Here is a 23312-nt window from a genome sequence, read left to right on the forward strand (position 1 = left end):
CAAAAATATTCAGTTGGTGACATGGGCTGGGTGTCAGGAGGACAGTCAAATAAAATTATGTAATGACCACTGGCTTCTGAAAGTGGAAATGTTAACAGGAGAAAATGTGTGTGAAATGTAAGGATCATTTCATCACTGTGCTGGGATAAATAAGACTGTTCAGTGATTAGTAACTGGAGTTACTCATTGGCCCAGAACATCTGTTCCCTGGGCGGCTGTGTCCGAAGGTATCCCAGAAGATGTGCTGGGGGACTTCCCCATACAGGCACTGCAAGGGAATTGCCCGGGAAGTTTAAACTTTCAATGAGCAATTACCTTGCACCTGGAACCATCCTATACTCTGATTTAAATTGGGGACATCGGATGGTTCCGACTCTCTTAGCAGAATAGTTACCCAGGAAAAGTTAGAAGGATTAAAATCACTTCTAACTCTTGGGTAACTATACTACTGACCACCGTCTCATCCTGACCCCCAACTGGACCCCCCATTATCCCCACCCAACCACTCTCCCAAGCCCCCAACTACCCTCCCACCCCCGCCAATCACCTGGGCTACTCTTCCGACCCCTTGACTACCCTCCTGACTGTCCCCAACCCCGACTGCCCTCCTGACCCCCCAACCTCCCCAAACTCCCCAAACTATCCACCCACACCCTGACCATCATACACCCCCCTCCCCCTCTCCCTCTCCTAACCCTCCAACCACCCAACCCTTCTCACCCCTACCTCCTCGCCCTGAACACCTGACCCCCCTCCCAATTCCTCCATCTAAACCCCCAACCTCCAATTATATATCTGACACCCCCTGACCCCTGTCAACCTTGGCTCAGATGTAGCAATTTCCTCCAAGTCAGAGTGTTATAGGTTCAGGTCCCATTTCACAGATTTAAGAATATAATCTAGGATGACACTTTAGTACAGTCCCGAGGTCCTGAGCTGACCTGCCCGAGATGACCTTTTTCAAAAGAGAAGTTAAGGCCCTATCTGTTCTCTGAGGTGAATATAACATTATTCAAAGGACAAGCAGCATGACCAACATTTATCCCCCAAACAGTGCCACCAATATTGATTATCTGGTCATTTATTTCAGTGCTGCTTTTAGGACCTTGCTGTGTGCAAATTTGCAGCTGTATTTCTCTACATTATAATGGTTATTACACTTCACAAGTATGTCAACTGGCTTTCATATTAAGGTCATAAAGATAATGGAATACAATATTCATGCAGTAGATGTACAAATTGGAGTACATGCTGTGGATTAAAAATGGCCACAGTAATAAAGGTGAGCCCTCTGACTCTCATCTCATTTGACAGAGCGTCACAAAGTGACCAAACAGCAGATAAACAACAATTGACTGAAACTAAAACTTTTCGTAAGCTTGAATTTCTTGATCTTTCTCAAGTTAGGTTGATTATATTGCATTGTGGGTATCGTATGAGCACTTCATTTGGGCAATCAGACCAATTTTCATGATAGTCGAATAATACTTGATTTCTGATGACTAAACTATATTTCCAGTTTTAAGTCTATTATTAGTTCTGCTGATCTTTAGTTTGATTAAGCAATGATTTGTATAACATCATGTCTCAATTTGAAGATTAAATGTCATAATTACCATAAGTCTAAAAATATTTTAGTGTAAAATTTGGCATCCAAAAAATTCTTTGTTTAATTTGATCAGTCCGTACTTTTAAACATTTCAACAGTGCAAACAGGAAAGCATGGATTTGACTGGCACAATCCCAGATTTGGCTTTATTGTCTATTGTCCCTGTATGGATTCAACTGAGCCAGGCTAAATGCTCAAAAGTCTGGACTGAATTACATTTGATGAATGACAGGAATAAAACTATTGTTTCTAGCAAATTGCTCACCATGGAATATATATATACTGTGGTGTTGCACAGGGAGTCAAGATTAAGCAGGCACGGAAGGTGGCAGAATAATTGGCCCATGTGGTGGAGGGAGTCAGAGAAGTAGGTAGATGGCAAGTGGGAGGGGAAGGCAGAAAGAGAGGAAAGAGAGAGGAGAAGAGGAGAATGGAGGAATACTATGATCAAGCATAGGGGGAGGTAAGAAAATGGGAAAAGGTAGAGATAGAGCAGAATGGATGGGGTTGGAGTAACGGAGAGGGCAGGAGAGAAAAAATAGAGGACAGGTGGAGGAGAGGGAAGATAGCAAAAGAGTTGGCCAAAACTGGGTCAGAGACAACTCTTCTCTAAGTGGAAAGCAATGAGTCAGAATCCAACATCAGTGTTATGGGGCTAACAGGTTTTCTTCTAGGGAAGGGAAGAGAACAGGGTATGACAAGGATTGTAGATAGTAGGTCTTTGCCATGATATGTAAGTTTTCAGATGAAGTTGTCACAACTCCAAATTATTTAGTTCGAGGACTGGCTCCGAGTCCTATCTCTACACAACAGAACCTACCATCCAGCCATTTATATCGGCTCTCTGCATCCCTTTACACAGCCATGCTTTGATGTCGCAGTGCCTCTGCCAATGCCGTGCCTGCTAATCTTCTCTACTAATTTTCTATGTGACACTTAATCAAAAAATAATTCAATCAGGTCACCTCTCTCCCTAAATTTGTTTTTATTGATATGTTTACTCATTTACAACTGCTTATTTTCATAAATGCTTTGCTGTTTCAAATTGGCAGTTTTCTAAATGTTTCCTCACCTCATTTGTTTCCCACTTCTTGAGTTTTGATTTCTTGCTGGTTTGCTTTAAGCCAATCAACAAAATGTACAGGCAAAACCATGGCCAACAGGAGGCATTCATTGAAGACAAGACTCGCAATATTTTTGTTTCCTTTATAACAATGTTTTTCCCTTCAAACCACTCAAAAATGTAAACACAATGAATTGCCTATTTATTCAAGTTAATTTTATACAGGACACTCCTGCCTTCTGGAAATGACTTAACTGTTGGCAAAAGGCATTCAATCTATTCTCTTTCCACAGAATCACAGTGCAGAAGAGGCCCTTCGGCCCATCGAGTCTGCACCGACACGTGAGAAACACCTGACCTACCTAGCTAATCACATTTACCAGCACTTGGCCCATAGTCTTGGATGTTATGACGTGCCAAGTGCTCATCCAGGTAATTTTTAAAGGATGTGAGGCAACCTGCCCCCACCACCCTCCCAAGGCAGCGCATTCCAGACCGTCACCACCCTCTGGGTAAAAAAGTATTTCCTCATATCCCCCCTAAACTTCCTGCCCCTCACCTTGAACTGTGTCCCCTCATGACTGACCCTTCAACTAAGGGGAACAGTTGCTCTCTATCCACCCTGTCCATGCCCCTCATAATCTTGTACACCTCGGTCAGGCCACCCCTCAGTCTTCTCTGCTCCAACGAAAACAACCCAAGTCTATCCAACCTCTCTTCATAACTTAAATGTTTCATCCCAGGCAACATCCTGGTGAATCTCCTCTGCACCCCCTCCAGTGCAATCACATCCTCCCTATAATGTGGTGACCAGAACTGCACACAGTACTCCAGCTGTGGCCTCACCAAGGTTGTATACAACTCCAACATGATCTCCCTACTTTTGTAATCTATGCCTCAATTGATAAAGGCAAGTGTCCCATATGCCTTTTTCACCACCCCACTAACATGCCCCTCCACCTTCAAAGATCTATGGACACACACGCCAAGGTCCCTTTGTTCCTCAGAACTTCCTAGTGTCATGCTGTTCATTGAATACTTCCTTGTCAAATTGTATCATCTCTCACTTTTCAGGGTTAAATTCCATCTGCCACTTATCTGTCCATTTGACCATCCCGTCTATATCTTCCTGTAGCCCAAGACACTCAACCTCACTGTTAACCCCACCCCCCCACATAGTCATCTATGTTGTTTATATAAATGACGAATAATAGGGGACCCAGCATAGATCCCTGTGGTACGCAACTGGACACTGGCTTCCAGTCATTAAAGCAGCCTTCTGTCATCACCCTCTGTCTCCAACAACTAAGTGAATTTTGAATCCACCTTATCAAATTACCCTGTATCCCATGTGCATTTGCCTTCTTTATAAGTCTCCCGTGTGGGACCTTGTCAAAGGCTTTGCTGAAATCCATGTAAACTACATCAACCGCACTACCCTCATCTACACGCCTGGTCACCTCGTCAAAAAATTCAGTCAAATTTGTTAGGCATGACCTCCCTCTGACAAAGCCATGCTGACTATCCCTGATCAAACCTTGCCTCTCCAAGTGGAGATAGATTCTCTCCTTTAGAATTTTCTCCAATAGTTTCCCTACCACTGACATGAGACTCACTGGCCTGTAGTTCCCTGGCTTATCTCTACAACCCTTCTTAAATAGCAGAACCACATTAGCTGTTCTCCAGTCCTCTGGCACCTCCCCCGTGGCCAGAGGGGAATTAAAAATTTGGGTCAGAGCCCCTGCGATCTCCCCACTTGTTTCCCTCAGCAGTCTGGGACACAAATCATCCAGACCTGGAGATTTGTCCACTTTTAAGTCTGCCAACACCTCCAATGCCTTGTCACTCCCTATATGAATTTGCTCAAGAACCTCGCAGTCTCTCTCTCCGAATTCGATACCTTCATCCTTATTCTCTTGGGTGAAGACGGATATGAAGTGCTCGTTCAACACTTCACTGTTGTCCCCTGGCTCCACCCATAGATTGCCCCCTTGGTCACTAATGGGCCCTACTCTTTCCCTGGTTACCCTCTTCCCATTGATGGGTTCAAAAGCAGATCCCATTAGGTGAAAGGGTAATGGTCTTGTACACAGTGCCGCTCAGCCTACTTGCATCAGCCAACTTCTGTCTTCACATGACGATATTCTGACTTCCAAGAACTGTGCTCAGTTAATCTGTACATCTAGAACAAAAAAAGGGGCATTGTCTCTTTCAGGGCAAAACAGTCAACTCTATTCCTGGGGGATTACATCATAGTAAATTATCTGCATCTTGTCTGCCACTAATTCATCTAGCCAAAAAAAACAACAGAATACCATCATATAGCACCACTCCATAGGTTACAGAAAGGAATTCCATTGTTTTCTTTGACTGGAACAGAAACAATTGCTGCTGTGCTCACTGACTTATCTCAGTAATATAATGCCTTACTGCTGTGTCGAGAATTAATTATGTTGCATCTCCCACCCACATTGTTTGGTAAAATCTTTGTCTTTGTAAAGTCTTGCCTGCTGAAATTTAGTCTTGTGCATAGAGATGTTTTACTAATGAGTTATTACAGTTATCAGGAAAGAAAGGGACAAGCCTTGAGAGTAAAACAAAGTTGCTGGTGCTTTTTTTTCATTTTATCTACCACAATGAGATACTGGTCCCTACCTTGTTGCTTTCAACAATAGCTTTTTTAATATAGCACCTTTAAAGTTAATGAAATGTCCCAAGGCACTTCACAGAAGCATTATAAAACAAAGTATGACAACGAGTCACATAAGGAGACATTAGGTTAAAAGACCAAAAGGTTGATCAAAGACACAGGTTTTAAGGAGTTTCTTAAAGGGAGAAATTATGGTAGAGAAGTGGAGAAGGATGGAGGGAATTCCACACTTTGAGGCCGAGGCAACTGAAGGCACAACCACCAATGGTGGAGCAATTATGATTAGGGATGCATGAGAGCCAGAATTAGAGTAGCACGAATATCTAAGGGGGTTGTGGCGCTGGAGGAGATTACAGACATGAGGAGGGGTGAGGCCATGGAAGGATTCTGAAAGAAGAATGAGCATTTTCAAATTAAGATGTTGCTTCACTGAGAGCCAGTGTAGGTCAGTGAGCAGAGGGGTGATCAGGGAACAGGGACTTAGCACAAGTTAAGAGACAGTCAGCAGTGTTTTGGATTACCTCAAATTTACAGTAAGAAGACGAGACACCAGCCAGGAGTGTGTTGGAATAGTTGAGTATAAAGGTAACATGGCATGAATGAGGATTTCAACAGCAGATGAGCTGAGACAGGGGTGAAATCAAGCAATGTTACAGAGGTGAAAATAGTTGAAAGCTTGACAATGTCTCTGTAACCAAACTCTTGTTTATACTCCACAAGCTTAGTGGAGAGGTGGAATCTAAACTGCTTTAAACAGACACTAAACTAGGGGGCCTAAGTTGGTTGTTAATCAGAATTGAATCTGAAGTGAAATGAACTATGATTCCATCTCCCAGAGAGTCTCAATTTGTTCAGTGTCAAGTTAGGATTGGATGCTGGACACAGGATACCTCTATACCATAAATCCAGCATTGGTGCAAAGCAAAATTACTGACAGGCTCCACAGCCCAGTTTATCCTCAAAGGTGGCAAAGTTTTTAGAAAGGATAATCCACAATAAAATAATAGTTACTTGCATAAGAATAGATTAATTAAGGAAGTGAAGGTGAACCATATTTATCCAACTTGATTTCAGCTTTTGATGGGGTAAAAGAGGGTTGATGTGGCATCTATAGGCTTCCAAAAGGCGTTTATTAAGTGCCACATAATAGGTTTGCCTGCAAGTTGAGCCCAATCTTCAGATGGCTATGGAATTATCCGAAGACTGTAGAATTGACTGAAATCTTTAAATTCCCAGGATTAAATGAAAGGGAAGTGCAACCTTTGGGCAGCTTGATGGATCAGTACAAGACTGAAATGCAAGTTTACATTATGCTTTCATGGTGCCACATGTTTGGCATTAAGGCTTTAATGCCTTGGATACAAAAGATATGCCAAAAGTATAAAACATGCACCAGCTCATCTTTCATGTCTAATAATAAATTAACTTAATCAGGGGCATGGAGGCAGAGGGCTTGGTTGTTGAGTACTGCCAGAGTCATGGTGACTGAGGAGATAGTTGAAATGCTGGACAGGCTAAAAACTGATGGGTGTACCTGAAGTTGGTAAATAATCAGGACCAGAGGGGATGTACCTGAGGGTGCTGACGGAAGTTAGTTAAGAAACTGTGGCGATACTGGCCTTAATCTTCCAAAACTCTTTAGAGAGGACTAGAGAATTGGAAATGTTACACCTTTGTTCAAAACAAAGTTTGAGATAAATCCAAAAGCTACAGGCCAATCAGTTTAGCCAGACCTGTTTAGCCTCAGTGAGGGCAAAGTTTATAGAAAGGATAATCTGCGATAATATTCACTTGCACAAGAATAGATTAATTAAGGAAATGAAGGCAAATCACATTTAACAAACTTGATTTGAGCTTTTGATGGGGTAAAAGAGGATTGATGAGATTGTTCCGGCGTATATAGACTTCCAAAAGGCATTTAGCACAAAGGAAGATGGTTGTGGTTGTTGGAGGTCAGTCATCTCAGCTCCAGGACATCACTGCAGGAGTTCCTCAGGGTAGTGTCCTCGGCCCAACCATCTTCAGCTGCTTCATCAATGACCTTCCTTCCATCATAAGGTCAGAAGTGGGAATGTTCACTGATGATTGCACAATGTTCAGCACCATTCAGGACTCCTCCAATACTGAAGTAGTCCATGTCCAAATGCAGCAAGAATTGGACAACATCCAGGCTTGGGGTGACAAGTGGCAAGTAACATTCGCACCACACAAGTGTCAGGCAATGAGCATCTGCAACAAGAGAGAATCCAACCATTGCTCCTTGATGTTCAATGACATTACCATCACTGATGGCATCCCACTATCAATGTCCCAGGGGGATTACCATTGAACAGAAACTGAACTAGGCTAGCCATACAAATACGGTGGCTATAAGAGCAGGACAGAGGCTAGGAATCGTGCAATGAGTAACTCACCTCCTGACTCCCCAAAGCCTGTCCACCATCTACAAGTCAGGAGTGTAATGGAATATTCCCCACTTGCCTGGATGGGTGTAGCTCCCACAACACTCAAGAACCTTGACACCATCAAAACAAAGCAGTCCGCTTGATTGGCACCACATCTACAAACATTCACTCCCTCCACCACCGACACACAGTAGCAGCAGTGTGTACCATCTACAAGATGCATTGCAGGAATTCACCAAGGCTCCTTAGACAGCACCTTCCAAACCCACGACCACTACCACCTAGAAGGGCAAGGGCAGCAGGTACATGGGAACACCACCACCTGGAAGTTCCCCTCCAAGTCACTTGCCATCCTGACTTGGAAATATATCGCCGTTCCTTCACTGTTGCTGGGTCAAAGTCCTGGACCTCCCTTCCCAACAGCACTGTGGGTGTACCTACACCACATGGACTGCAGCGGTTCAAGAAGGCAGCTCACTGCTACCTTTTCAAGGGCAACTAGGGATGGGCAATAAATGCTGGCTCAGTCAGTGAAGGCCACATCCCATGGATGAATATAAATAAAATAAAATGCCACATAATATGCTTGCCTGTAAGTTGAACCCAATAGAATAAAGATGACAGTAGAACCACTGTTTTTCTTAATTTGTAGTAATAACTTGGACTTGAGCGTAGTGTAGAATTGCAAAATTTGCTGGTGACACAAAACTTTGTAGTGTTCTGAATATTGATGGAAAAAGAAAGACATACTATCAGGGCAGGAACAGAGACACCTTGGAGCATATGTGCACAGATTGTTGAATGTGGCAGGGCAGGTTGAGAAAGTGATTAAAAAGGCATACAGGATCCTGGACTAAGCAAGAAAATTGTAATGAATCTTTATAAAATATCTTTTCAGCCTCAAATGGAGCTGTGTGTCTAATTCTGGGCTCCACATTTTAGGAAGAATGCCAAGGTTTTAAAGAGGGTGCAGAAAATATTTCTGAGAATAGTTCCAGGATGAGGTGCTTCAGTTACATGGGTAAATTGGAGATGTTGGGATTATTCTCCTCGGAGAATTATTCAAAATCAGGGGGTCTAGACTGAGTAAACAGAGAGAAATTGTTCTCATTAGCAGAGAGTCGAAGACTATAAGATGGCAGAAGAACCTAAAGTGATATGAGGAAATGTTTTTTTATGCAGCAATTGGTTAGGATCTGGGATGCACTGTCTGAAAGGGTGGTGAAGACGGGTTCAAATTGTGGCTTTCATATAGGAATTGGATAAGCACCTGAGGAGAAAGGGTTACAGGGTAGGGGCGAGGGAGTGGGACTAGCTAAATTGTCTTGCAGAGAGCTGGCATGGATTCAAACAGACCAAATGGCCTCCACTTTTGCTATAATCAACTATGGTTCTAGGAGATTGAGTATCACTGGCATTGATTACCTAGACTGCAAAATGACTTATCATTCCATCACTTGCAGCAATTGGGTTGTTAAAGAAACTGTGTAAAACTCAGCAGAACCAAAAACATTTAAAGCACTAGGAGGGTCTTCAGCCTCTTATCTAGCTGCTTGCTAGAACAATACAAAATGAAGGCACTATCCTGCTTTCTTCCCTTAATCCTGTATTTTATTCTGCTTCATATCTTTACTTAATTCATTTAAAAGATGCAAAAACATCTGCCTCAAACTTTTCTGCATGTTATGGTTTTCTCAAATCACTGAAAAGATTTTTCTTACTTTTAGGGGAAGCAGGTTTGTTGTATATAATGCAAAACATTTTGTATCACAAATACGCACCTACACGCTACAATGTATAGAGGGAGGTGGTGGTGTAGTGGTATTGTCACTGGACTAGTAATCCTCCAGCTCTTTGGTTGCCTGTTGAGGTTTGTCACCATCCTGAATCGCCTGCCATGGTCCTGAGTGGAGGATCTGAAACTGATGCCTTTCAGACCGGGGTCATACAAGGTTGTGTGATCACCCCCACCTTGTTCACCATTCATCCGACTGCCATCGTCCACCTCATCAAAGATGAGCTACCACTTGGTGTCAGCATTCAGTATTGTTTGTACAGGAAGCTCTTCACCTTCGGTTGCTTCCAGGCAAAAAGAAAACTCATCACCATGGACATCCACGACCTTCAGTTTGCGGACGACTGTTGCGTGATGGCTCACTCTGTACAGAATATGCAAAGGATGCTTGACCTCTTCAACACCTCGTATAAAAGAGGCATGGCCTGAGCTTAAACATCGCCAAAGTGAAGATCCTTCACCAGCCTTCCCCGGGCCAGTTGAGCATCCCCCGCGCCATCCACGTAAATGGGGTGGCTCGAGTATGTGCAGCACTTCCTTTATCTTGGAAGCCACCTCCCCCAAGGGACTACCATCGATGAGGAAGTCTAACACCGAGTCAACTGTGCTAGCGCTGCCTTCTTCAAGCTGCTGCAACGTGTCTTTGACAACAAGGACTGGGAAGGTATCAAAGGTTCTGGTTTATAGGGCCATTGTGTTGACCACCCTCCTCTACTGCAGCAAAACATGGACTGTCTACTGACGCCACATTAAGATCCTGGAGAGCTTCCATCAGTGGTGCTTGTGTCGAGTCCTAGGGGTCAAATGGGAGGATCGCTGGACTAATGCAAGCATCTTCTATGAAGCTGCATCTACCAGCATTGAAGCCCTGCTCCTGCAAACCAATGCTGATGGACAGGCCATTGCGTCTGGATGCCCGAAAACTGCCTCCCTTGGCAGGTTCTCTTCTCACAGCTCTCCAGGGCAGCCAAAGGAAAAGGTATAAGGATACGCTCAAGGTTGCCCTAAAACACAGAGACATTAACACCACTGACTGAGAGGAGAATGCTGCCAATCGCTCGGCTTGGCATCATCTGGTGCCATCAAGGCGCAAGCCACTTCAAGGCTCAGCAACTCAACAGCGAGGTGGGCGGCACCAGAGGAAGAAGGAAGCCAATCCGGAGCTGTGATTTCCACTATCCTGCGCAGCAACGTGCCCCGACTGTGGAAGAACGTGCAGATCCAGAATTGGGTTCCTCAGTCATTTGAAGTCTCATCAAGCCTGACGGACGTCATCCTCGATTCCGAGGGACCGCCACCGACAAATCCAGAGACTCAGGTTAATGTTCTGGAGCGATACAACATATACTGTACGTGACAAATCACGGCAGATGGTGGAACCTGAATTCAATCAATAAAAATCTGGAATTAAAAGTCTAATGATGAGCATGAAACCACTGTCAATTGTCATAAAAACCTCATCTGATTCACTAATGTCCTTTCGGGAAAGAAATCTGCAATCCTTACCTGGTCTGGTCTACATGTAAATCCAGATCCACAGCAACATGGTTGACTCTTAAATGCCCTCTGAAATGATATCAAACCGCTAGAAAGGCAAGGAGGAATGAAACCAGACAGACCACCTGGCATCCACCTAGGCACTGGAAACGACAAGCGCAGCCTTGTTGAACCCTGCAAAGTCATCCTTACTAACATCTGGGGGCTAGTGGAGAGCTGCCTCACAGACTATTCAAGTCTGACACAGTCATACTCACGGAATCATACCCCAGATACCACCAGCACCATCAGGGATGGCAGCACAGTGGTATACAGTCAGGAGGGAGTTGCCCTGGGAGCCCTCAACATTGACTCCGGACCCCATGAAGTCTCACGGCATCAGGTCAAACATGGGCAAGGAAACTTCCTCCTGATTACCACATATCTCCCTCCCTCAGCTGATGAATCAGTGCTCCTCCATGTTGAACATCATTTGGAGGAAGCATCGAGGGTGGCAAGGGCGCAGAATGTATTCTGGGTGGGGGACTTCAATGTCCATCACCAAGAGCGGCTTGGCAGCATCACTACTGACCGAGCCCTAAAGGACATTGCTGCTAGACTGGGTCTACAGCAGTTGGGAGGGAACCAACAAGAGGGAAAAATATACTTGACCTCATCCTCACCAACTTGCCTGCCGAAGATGCATCAGCCCAAGATAGTATCAGTAAGGGCAACCACCACATAGTCCTTGTGGAGACGAAGTCCCATCTTCACATTGAGGACTCACCAATAACCTGTTCACGAATGCTGAGTTTGGGTTTTGGTAAAGGCTTAGAGTTCATTGGAGCCTTGGTCCAAACATGGATGATAGATTAGACTTGCAGAGGTGAGATAAGAGCAAGTGTCCTTGACTTTAAGACAGCATTTGGGCAATGTAACACCAAGGAACCATAATGAAATTTAAGTCAATGCGGAAAACTATTTCTGCGGCTGGTGCTATACATGATGCAAGAAGTAGTTATTCAAGGTAAATAGTCTCAGCCCCAGACAACACTATAGTGGTTCATCAAGACAATATCCTAGGCTCAACTATATTCAGCTGCTTCATAAATGACCTTACTTCCATCGTAAGTCAGAAGTCCATGCTTGCATGCACCAGCAACTGGATAGCATCCAGGTTTGAGCTGATATGTGGCAAAAAACATTTGCAACACCCCAATGCCAGGCAATGACTGTCTCCAACAAGGGACACCTAACCACAACCTCATGACAACCAATATCATTTTAAGTATTAAGTTCCCATCCTGGGGGTGGCAACCATTGACTTGAAGTTTAACTGGTGCAGCCACATGAATATTATGCCTACAAGAGTGATCAGAAACTGGGTATCCTGCAGCAAGTAACTCACACCTTGACCTCCCCACCATCTACAAGGCACAATATGCTCCACTTACATGGATGGCTGCAACAGTCAAGAAGCTCAGCACCATCCAGGGCAAAGTAGTCTGCCTCACTGTATAGCACTTTCAGATATCTGAGAGTAGTGATGGAACAAAAATCAAGTACAAATTTTCCTTTCTTTAACTGTACAAAAAAAAACAAGCAATGACCTGATGCTCCTCTCTGGTGGTTAACTAACCCACGATCGTCAATGTGGGGAAGACAGGGAGAGAGATCTATATAGTAGGGAAACAGATTGTGGAGTCTGTAACTGTTTTTCATTATACACAAGATGATGAGTAGAAAATGAACCAATCTCAAAGCAAAATGATATGTCACACAGCTGTACATACTCAGGTTTATCTACTCTATTTACGCAATGGATGGACTGAAAAGGTTAATATCCATGCTATTGATAATTTTTGCTGTTTTTGATAATACATTTTCCAACAAAATTTAATAATTTTCTTCAAAAGGTTGTAGTAAATAAAAACATTTCACGTGGCTTATCCAATCCAAGGATTCCGAAACGACTGAAACATTTTGAGAAGCAGAAATGCACCAGAATATTTCACTGTCAATAAACTAAAAACATTACTTTTGGGTTAATATATAATTATAAGCACCAATATTATAATTAGACACTGCTGTTCTTTTCCTGAATTTACCACACAAGTTTTCCTGGCTTCAGGAAAGAGTAGATTATGTTTCTTTCTCCCAATCTTATTTCACTTTATTCAGAGATTAATTTTCAAAAATGTTGGAAACTAGATGGTGTAGTGGATTAGACCCTATTCTATTACTACGATAGAAGCAAAATACTGTGGATGCTGGAAATCTGATATAAAAACAGAAAATGCTGGAAAAACTCAGCAGGTCTGATAGCATCTGTGGAGAGAGAAACAAAGCTAACGTTTCGGATCCGTATGACTCTTCTTCAGAGCCTCTTGGTTTAAATCCAGTCCATAATAACATGAAGAGCATACTTGTTTGCTGCAAGAGTGTAAATGAGTTTGGGCAGCCTTAATCCAGTCCTGTGTATAGGTCTGCGGCATAAAACGTTCCTTAACTATCAATACCATTCACTCAGGCAGGCCTAAGAAGAACTAATGTGAAAAATGAAAGGATGCACACTGGTGCAGTAGGGATGTTCTTCTGTATGGCTGTGAAGGATGCTGTCAGACCAGAATAGAGGAAGCTTTAACTGTCTTCGCTATAACTCATCTATGAGGGCTTGATCGTGAATATCTGAAAGTGCTCCATTTCCAACACTAAAATGAAGATAGGACCACTCAAGGAGGGAATCTAATCATAAAGAAAAATGGTGGTGGAAATATTAAATCAATATTTTCCTTTTTTAAATAATTTTGGTAGAAAAGAGAAAACGGATGTATAGAGGAAGATATGGAACAACTGGTCAAGCTAATTGTAGCAAAGTAACTGATTCTAAAAAATTAGCATAATTCAAGATGATTAAGTCACCTCTCAATTTTTTCTGAGGTAATGTGCACATTACATACTAATGTCCTGAAATTACAGTCAGCAAATACAAGATAGCTGAATATAGAGAAAATGAAAGAATGAGAGTGGATTTGTTATGTTTAATATATTCTAAATTGTTAACAGTAGCTATAGCTCTTGCATGTTTACACGAAGAACTACTATTTTTGAGTAACATCTAGTTTTGAAGGGAGAGAGCTTCTGAATAAATGAACCCAAACCAAAATGGTTCCCAAAAGGTTCTGATTAATAAAGCAAGCGCTGGCGCAGAGATATTGTTAAAGAAAATAAAACATAGAATCATATAACACAGGAGGTCTTTCAGCCCATTCTATCTATGCCATCTTTGAAAGAGCCACGTAATTAAACCCATTCCCCTGCTCTTTCTGCATAACCCAGCCAATTTCTCCTTTTCAATAATTTATTCAAATTCCTTTTGAAAGCTATTACTGGCATTGATTTGCGGTCAGTGACAAAGTAATGGTGCTTGTTGTTCACTTTTCTGCTAACTGCCCAAAGCTTTCACAGGCTTTTGAGTGCAGACTTGTTAAAATCAGGCCTCTGAATCTGTGCAGTGCCCTCTACAGGACACCTGTAGTTTCCATGAGCAGGTCAAGAAACAAGAGTCTTCAAAATAGCCAAATTGAAGAATCCTCACTTGTAGACTTTTAAACCAAAACTGTAAAGTTTTAAGTGTATTAGATTTAAATCTTGTACAGAAAGCGAATAAATATTGCACACTGTGGAGGAGCTGGGTATCTCTTACAGCGACTTTCAGATTTCGACATTTAAGTGCACACATATAGACGCTGTAAGTTCTCTCTGATTTTCTCTCTTATAACAGTGAGTGCTGATCGCTTCACTGTTATTCTCCACACAAAAAAATCTTTTTGCTGTCCTTTCAGGCAGTGCATTCCAGAAATCAACTATGCACAAAATGTTTCCACATGATGCCTCTCATTTTTTTTGTCATTGATCTTAAATCCGTGTCTTTGGATTAGCAACTCTTCTGCCAACAGAAGTTTCTCCTTATTTATACTATCAAAACTCTTCAAGAGTTTCAAGGCCTCTATCAAAATACCCCAGGATCTTCTCAGCTCTAAAGATAACCCCAGTTTCTCTAGTCTCTCCACGTAAAGGAAGCTTTTCATCCCTGGAAACATTCTGGTAACCTCATCTGTGCCCTCTCTAGGAAAGATGTCAAGGCCTTAAAGTGTGGTGCCCACAATTTCTACAATGCTCCAGGTGGGGCTTAACCAGTGATTTAGAGGGGGCTGGCGTAACTTTCTTGTTTTTTTATACTGTCTCGATCTCTAAAGCTAAGAGTCCCATATGTCTTCTTGACAGTCTTCTGAACTTTTTCTGTTACTTCCATGCCCCCAGGTTTCACGTGTTCCTCCATCCTGTTTTAAAATGCACCTTTCGCTTTATATCTGAGGTTGATAGATATTTAGATACTAAAGGAACCAAGTATTGTGGAGAAGGTGTAGCTGAAGTAAAAGATCTTGCCGAACGGCAGAGCAGGCTTGAAGGTCTGAGTAGCCTACTCCTGCCTTATTCATGTTCTTATGTTGACACTGAATCACTTCACACTTCTTTGCCTTTAATTCTTCTGCCACGTGTCTGCCCCATTTCACTAGTCTGTATATCTACTGAAGTCTGTAACTGTTCTTATTGTTGACTACATTTGCAATTCTCTAGCCCTCTGGTACCACTCCAGATCTATGGAGGATTGGAATACTTTGGCAGGAACCTCGACAATTTTCATCCTTACTTCTGGCAGCAACCTCGGTGAATCCCATCTGCACTGGGTGACTTTTCTACTTTAAATGCTGTCAATCTTTTAAGTGCCTCCTCTTTATCTATTTTTACCCTATCAATTTCTGTACTACCTCCTTTACTGCGACATTGGCAACAACCTCTTTTTTAATGAAGACAAATACAAAGTACTCATTTAGTATCTTAGCCATGCCCTCTATCTCCATAAGATGTGCTTAATGGTTTCTTATCGACCCACTCTTCCTTCAACCATTCATTTAATATTTTTACAATTATAATCTGAATTGTTACCTGCTAATCCACTGTCATGCACTTATCCTGTCCCTCTTATTTCCTTTTTCTGTTCTCTCTTGTAGCTTTTGTATTAGGTTTGGTTCTTCAATGAGATATACATTAAACATTTATCATAACCTTTCTTTTTCAATCTCACTTTAATTTCTATATATTTTATCTATTGTGCTCCAGCTATGGATGTCCTTTTACACACTGTGGAAAAGTCTCTAGATTGTACGTGAACTATCTCCATTTTGAAGACTTCCCATTAAAGATATAAATCATGCAAGGTTTGTATGTTTCTTGATTATTTGCTATTTAAAAGTATAAAACAGGTAACATGAAAGGTACAATGCCACTCCTCATATATTCTGATTTATTTACTTATGCATAGATGGTATGGACCATTGAGCGTCATATTCATGAGATCCCAGATGCATCATTAACATTGTTGTGCCAGTATTGCTTTGACTTTTCAGCAATATGTGGTACAAATGTACTGCATTCTGAATGGTGAAGTAAGGAGTGCAATTAACGTTGCTCACCACTGCAGCAATTTCCTGGGTCAGTGTTGATGTTTGAAAAATGTCAAGTGATCCCACTCTCTGCTCAATTATCTTTCAAATGTTACTTTGTGTATCTCAAAAAAATGTTCATTTCTTCCACTGAAGTTCAGCACAGAATGTCTGTGACAGGCAAATTTCTGTACTTGACAATTTTCTACCCTAGTGAATGCTATTTTGAGCTTGAAATGTTATTTCAATTGCATGATAAGCTACTAAAGAGCATGAAATTAGAAAAACAAAAATTGGAATCGCAACTATGAATAAAATTGCACTACAAATTGCACGTAACATTGGGCAGTTTCATCATTTAAATTCAGTATTAAGTATCAATAGAAAGACTAGCATTTCTTGCCAAGTTGTTCAAAATTATTTAAATCAGCTACTTGCAAAGGCCCAGAATTTTCTCTTCCTGTGCATTACCGATAATATGATACTAATATTCTTAGAATTTGCCCCTTGAGTGATATTTACAGAATGACGGTACTCTGCTCTTACTGTCTGTCACTCCTTACCTACTTTGGTTATTCAATTATGTCAGTTGGGCAAAATGGTTGCCATGGAACAATGACTCACTACACACAAAGCATTTAAACAAGCAGGTGCTAGTTTCAATCGAGAAAACAGAAACAAGTCATTGGCTGGTTTGAACTAATACAATAAATTTCACTGAAGCATGGTCATGGGTGACTCCTGCACTAAGACTCCAGAAAAACTGCAATGGTACCACAATACAAAAAACTATTTTTTGTTTCTGCACAAACTGAACTAAAGTAAATTCCTTGGAGATTTGAAAAGAAACCAGTCACAAAATGGGCTTCAGAACTTTCTATTGTATCCACTGGATCAACACCTTCCTAACAAGAATTTTGACATAACGCCCTCCGGTCTTGGCGTGATGCCACACCAACAACAGTAGTTCTTCTAGAATCAAAGACGCATTGTGAAATATACCAAATTACTTACTGCCCCACCAAAAGTCATTAAAATATATGACAGTTATAAACAGAACCATTAGTAATTAGTACTTAAACGTACAATGCTTTAACAATCGGAAGTTATTAAGATAGGGTTGCAAAACTTTGGATGGAATTCTTCCATCCAGGATTAAGTCCCATGGCGGGGACGGGGACAGGTGTGGGGAGTGTTTACCACTGCGGAAGCCACCGGGAAATCCCGCGGTATCTTCTGGCCCCAGCATAATTGCGGGGAGGCAATGGCGCAGTGGTATTGTCGCTGGACTAGTAATCCAGACACCCGGGGTAATGCTTTGGGGACCCAGGTTCGAATCCTGCCATGGCAGGTGGTGGCATTAAAAGTCTAATGACCATGAATCCATCGCTGAGCGCCATATTTAAAATATGCCTGGACATCCTCATCATCAAAACGAGCCACGGGGGTGTCTGGAAGGGGAGGTGAAGGTCCAGCGCCGAAGTTCAGTGACATCTCCCTGCGTGTTCTCCTGGGCCATGTCAAGGTCCAGAGGAATGTACTGCACCCAGCTGATAGGAGGAGGCGGCCAAGCAGGGAAACCAACCCTGCGTGGGCGCAGGTGGCCAATGCCGTCAATGCCCAGGCTGTCCAGAGAAGGTCAGTAATACAATGCCACAAAAGGATGGACGACCTCATTCGCTTCACCAGGGTAAGTAAAGCTTCAGCTGCTAGCACTGACTACAACGAGACCAATATGTCAGGGTGCATGGGTCTCTCAGTCGTACTTCATAGCCTCACTGCAGCACATCCACTCTGCGATGAGGTGACCACTGTGCCTCGTTTACACTTCAACATACAGAGATCACTATATGGAAGGGGGTGGGGGGGGAAGCAACGAGGCGCAGAGGGCAGCAGCAATCTCTGCAAATCAGATGCCTGCTCGAGCCTTCTCCATGCATGCGGATGGCCTGAGCGCTCTGGAGGGACCTCGACACAACCATTTTGGACAACTTCACACGCCTGAACATAACGCCCTCCACCTGGACATAACGCCCTTCACAAATCTGGACTTAACCCCCGCCCCCCACTTTACACTCCTGGTCATAACCCTCCCCCACCGCCTCCTTCACACACTTGGACATAACCCTCCTCCCCATCGTGTCCTTCACACACCTGGACATAACCCTCTCCCCCGCCCCGCCCCTTCACACACTTGGACATAACACCCCATTCACATCCGGCAACCAACCTCCCCTTCCATTTCCTTTACCACCTTGCTGCACCCCTGTAAAACGTTTTCCTGCACCCCGAACCACCAACACCCCCACTCTAGGCCTCCACACTCCCACTACATCTTCAGTCCTCCTAGCTGCCTATAAACCCACCCCTCAACACTTTATCGCTGCCGAATTGTATCTCCTGCTACTTTCCATCCTGCAACTTGAGGATCTGATCCCATGGCAACATCCTGGAAGAATGTCCAATCTCATGGCAACGTCCCTGGAAGAATGTCCGAACCCATGGTGACGAACCTGTTAGGCAGGGGTGTAGCGGTATTGTCACTGGACTAGCATTCCAGAAACCCAGGGTAATGCTCTAGGGACCTGCGTTCGAATTCCACCAGGGCAGATGGTGGAGTTTGAATTCAATAAAAACCATAAAACCACAGCCGATTGTCATAAAAACCCATCTGGTTCACTCATGTCCTTGAGGGAAGGAAATCTGCAGCGGGTCCGGTCTACATGTGACTCCAGACCCACAGCAATGTGGTTGACTCTTAAATGCCCTCTGAACAAGGGATGGGCAATAAATGCTGGCCTAGCCAGCGGCGCCCAGATCCCATGAATGAATAATAGAAAAGTCTAAACCCATGGCAACAACCCTGGAAGAATATCTGATCCCATGGTGAAGTCTTTGGAAGAATCTGGTGTGAAGTCCCTGGAAGAAGGTCCGAAGCCTGACTGAGATTACTGTGCAGAGAACTCCCACCTTCTGGAAGCCGCTTTGTGGAGGAGCCACATGGATGAAGCTCTACCCACCTTGTGTGCACATGGTGCTCCAGGGTGCAGTAGCTGGAGGCCTCCACCTTGTCGTCAGATGTCCGCGAGCAGGCCATGTTGGTCCAGACGTGTTCTGGGCTGGCGCGTTTTCCCACTGCCGTCATGGAGAATCTGGCAAGGCGAAGATTCCGGTCGGGCCTTCCTCTGCATCCCAGTAGAGGGATGTAAATCGGTTTCATGCCAGCTCTGGCAGGAATCGCGATCCACCATAGCGGGCAGTATCAGAAGATCCCGCTGTCATTTCACGCCAGCGTGAAACCGATTTTTGGGTCTCCTGCCGAATTCTCCCCCCTGCCCACTTACAGGTGACTGTGGCATCAGCCAGAAAATGAGTGCTAGCAGTCATTGGATTATTGCTTTCAGCTGTATTGTAGGCAGTGTTTAATTTCTCAAATCAAAAAGACACTTCTTTAAAACAACACTCACACCTCGTTGTTACAGAGATCTAGGCTTTGTCAAAATCGCTAACAATTTGAGAGTTATTGAACGTTTTTTTAAAAAGCAAAGAATAACATGCTTTTCCGAGGTGGCAAGAATGCCAGCCTTCTGCAGATCAAGGCCAAATAGCATAATCAGGCTCCAACTGCAGTTAAGTGCTTGGAAAGAAAACGCAGGGTCAGAAGAGGCCCAAACAATTAAGTTTTAAAAACTTAAAATAAAAGCTTCCGTGGAGCCAGGAGGCCATGCCTGAGGCTTGCAGTTCTCCTTCGGTCCTGTTTGGCAGCATCTTGCCACCCAACATTTTGTTCCTCCCACTTGCTAGCTGCCTTTTCCCTCCATTTCAAGCAGACAATTGACCAGGAGGATGCCGTTAAGGCCAGCAAGTTACAAATATCCCCCTTGTCTCACCTATCCTGAGGTCAGAGAGAGAGTGGAACAAGATATCTAGCACATACCTTGCTTCCCCATCCAACTACGCATCAACTAAAAGTATAAAAATGTCTTAACTGACTAATTAACTTTTCCCAATTCTAGATCGGGACATATGCCATAACAAAGTATGCATATCTTTTCCAACTTTCACCAAGGAACAGGAAAATACTATGATACTAATTGTAGATTAGAAGTAGCTAATCAGCTCATTATGCCTGCATGGGACTTACTATATCCTAACTACATTTTGCATCATAGCAGGCTCCGAAACTTTCCTTTCACTCTTTTGATTACCCTAATTTCATATCCTCTAATTAATGACTCGTTAACTGGTGGAAATAGCTTTGTTTCCAGGTTTATCTTATCAGAAGTCCGAAGAGAACTACTCTGCTCTTCTATCATACATAAAAGAAAGATTTGCATTTATATAGTGTTTTTCACCACTGGACATCTCAAAGCACTTTAAGCTAATGAAGTACCTTTGAAACATAGTCACTGTTATGTAGGAAATGCAGCAGCCAATTTGTGCACAGTAAACTTCCACAAACAGCAATGTGATAATGGCCAAATAATCTGTTTCTGTGATGTTGATTGAAGGGTAAATATTGGCCAGGACTCCAGAGCTAACTTCCCTGCTGTTCTTCTAAATTGTGGCATGGGATCTTTTACATCCAGACATGTAGGCATATCGAGCGTCGACTCAACATTCCATCGGAAAGATGGTATCTCCTACGGTGCAGCACTCCCTTAGTAATGATCCTTGATTTTTCTGCTCAAGCCCTGAAGCGTGACTCAGAGGTGAGAGTGCTATCATCTAAACCAGGGCTGACAGTATTGGCATCCATCCATTCAACATCCATCCTATAATTCCGACATTTGACATCCAGGAGATCCATCAATGTACCTGTACCTCCAAAAAGTAACTTAGATAGCATCTCCCTCCACTTCTACTTTCACAACATCACCTCCAATTTGCCCTGTGGATCTATATCACGATTTCTGCATTGTCACTGTGGTTGCACCAACAGCACAATTATTGCAGTCTTTCAAGGAGAGAGGGCCCCACCAACTTCTCAGGGCAATTGCAATAGGCAATATTTGTGGCCTCATCAATATCACCCTCAGAGTAAAAAGAAACACAAAAGCTAACAACTTACTCAGTAGCCACTGCTGGTAAAAAATGCTTAGCTGTCCTTTCCAGTCAGTAGGTTGACTTTGCATCAATTCAACTTCAAACCACTGAGAACACCTTTTCAACAAAGCCACAACTCAATGAGTAACCTCAAATTACTTTAAACATGATCACAACTATGTCGGAAAGAAAAAGCTGAACCTGTCAAATAAGTTATTTGTTTTGACTCAAAATGAAAATGTCAAGCTGCAGGACAAGTTTAGCGCAACTCTCCCCTAAACCTTGTTGGTATGCAGAACAGAGAACAATAAAAATACATGCATCAGACTGCTATGGAAAGCTCTTTTAAAATAGCCTTTTTCACAGAAATGTTTATATCAAAAATTGAGGGTTCACACAGCTTTAAATTTTAATCTATTAATTTAATAATAGGCTTCACAAATACTGGCATAATTTCAAACATGGATCACATGACAGCCTGAAGGTCCTGCTGATGTCAGCTCATTCAGAGACCATATTCCAAAGCTACTGTGCTGTAAGCAAGAACCAGATAATTTTAATTCTAAATCAAACTCACATGGAGCATTGTGGGTTCAGGCAGAAAATCCACATCTTCTCCAAAGATGAAATCTGGAGGCAGGTCTGGGTAATGACAGTTGAAAATAATGTCCCCTTGACAAAACAAACAAAATCCATAATTTATGTTAATATTCATGATTAAAGCATACAAATAATCTTTGCTAAATCACAGCACACAAATAATTTCCAATTAACTCTGAATAATTGTTTCCAGCTTGAATAAAGCAAAACATGCTTTAGGCAAAATTAAGTTAAAAAATTCTTCTTTCCTAATGAGTTTGCTCCTTTCTTCAAGATTGATGGCAAAATTCCACATGTGCATGTCCAGCAGGGGTAACTGGATAGTGATCAGGAATGGAAACCCTAGCCAATACTTTGCATCCAGAGGCATGGAGATCAACTATGGCTCTCCTGTTGTCATCCTGGCTGAGATCAGGGAACTCATCACAAACTGAGAGGTTTAACCTGGGATTGTCCCAATTTGTATGGTTCAGCTGCCGACGAGACTTAGCTAACTGGCCCGTAATTTCCTGCTTTCTGTCTGCCTCCTATCTTGAATAGAGGAATCACATTCGCTATTTTCCAATCTGATAGGGTCTTTCCAGAGTCTAGGGAATTTTGGAAAATTAAAACCAATGCATCTACTATCTCAGCAGCCACTGCCTTTAAGGCCCTAGGCTGAAGTCCATCAGGACACAGGGACTTGTCTGCTTTTATTTCTAATAATTTTCTTAGTACCCTTTCCCTGGTGATTGTAATTGTTTTAAGTTCCTCCTTCCTTTTCACCTCCTGATTCACAATTATATCTGGGATGTTAGTTGCATCCTCTACCGTGAGCACAGATACAAAATAGCCCCCATTTCTTTATTTTCCAGTATTAATTCCACATTCTCACTCTCTAGAGGAACAATGTTCACTTTATTTCCTTTTTTACCTTTTTAAATCCTGTAGAAACTCTTACTACCTGTTTCTATATTTTTACCTAGCTTTCTCCTATACCCTAATTTCTCTCTCCTTATTAATCTTTTAGTCATTCTTTGCTGTTCTTCATATTTGGTGCAATCTTCTGACCTGCCATTCATCTTTGTGGAATTATAGATTTTTTCTTTCAATTTGATATTATCTTTAACTTCCTTAGTTAGCCACAGATGGTGCGTCCTTCCCTTCCTATCCCTTAACCTA

General features: G+C 42.7%; 1 protein-coding gene across 7 annotated transcripts in view; it reads right to left on the reverse strand.

Moving 5' to 3' along the window:
- babam2 (BRISC and BRCA1 A complex member 2) overlaps positions 1 to 23312 on the reverse strand; it is a 205920-nt gene that overhangs the window by 148824 nt on the left and 33784 nt on the right. For all 7 annotated transcript variants that reach the window (XM_078542699.1, XM_078542698.1, XM_078542696.1 and 4 more), the window contains exon 4: positions 22129 to 22223. In XM_078542699.1, coding sequence (XP_078398825.1) covers positions 22129 to 22223 — 95 coding nt within the window. The remainder of the gene's footprint in view (positions 1 to 22128; positions 22224 to 23312) is intronic.

This window comes from Cetorhinus maximus, chromosome 5 (assembly GCF_964194155.1).
Source record: "Cetorhinus maximus chromosome 5, sCetMax3.hap1.1, whole genome shotgun sequence".
Taxonomy (NCBI): domain Eukaryota; kingdom Metazoa; phylum Chordata; class Chondrichthyes; order Lamniformes; family Cetorhinidae; genus Cetorhinus; species Cetorhinus maximus.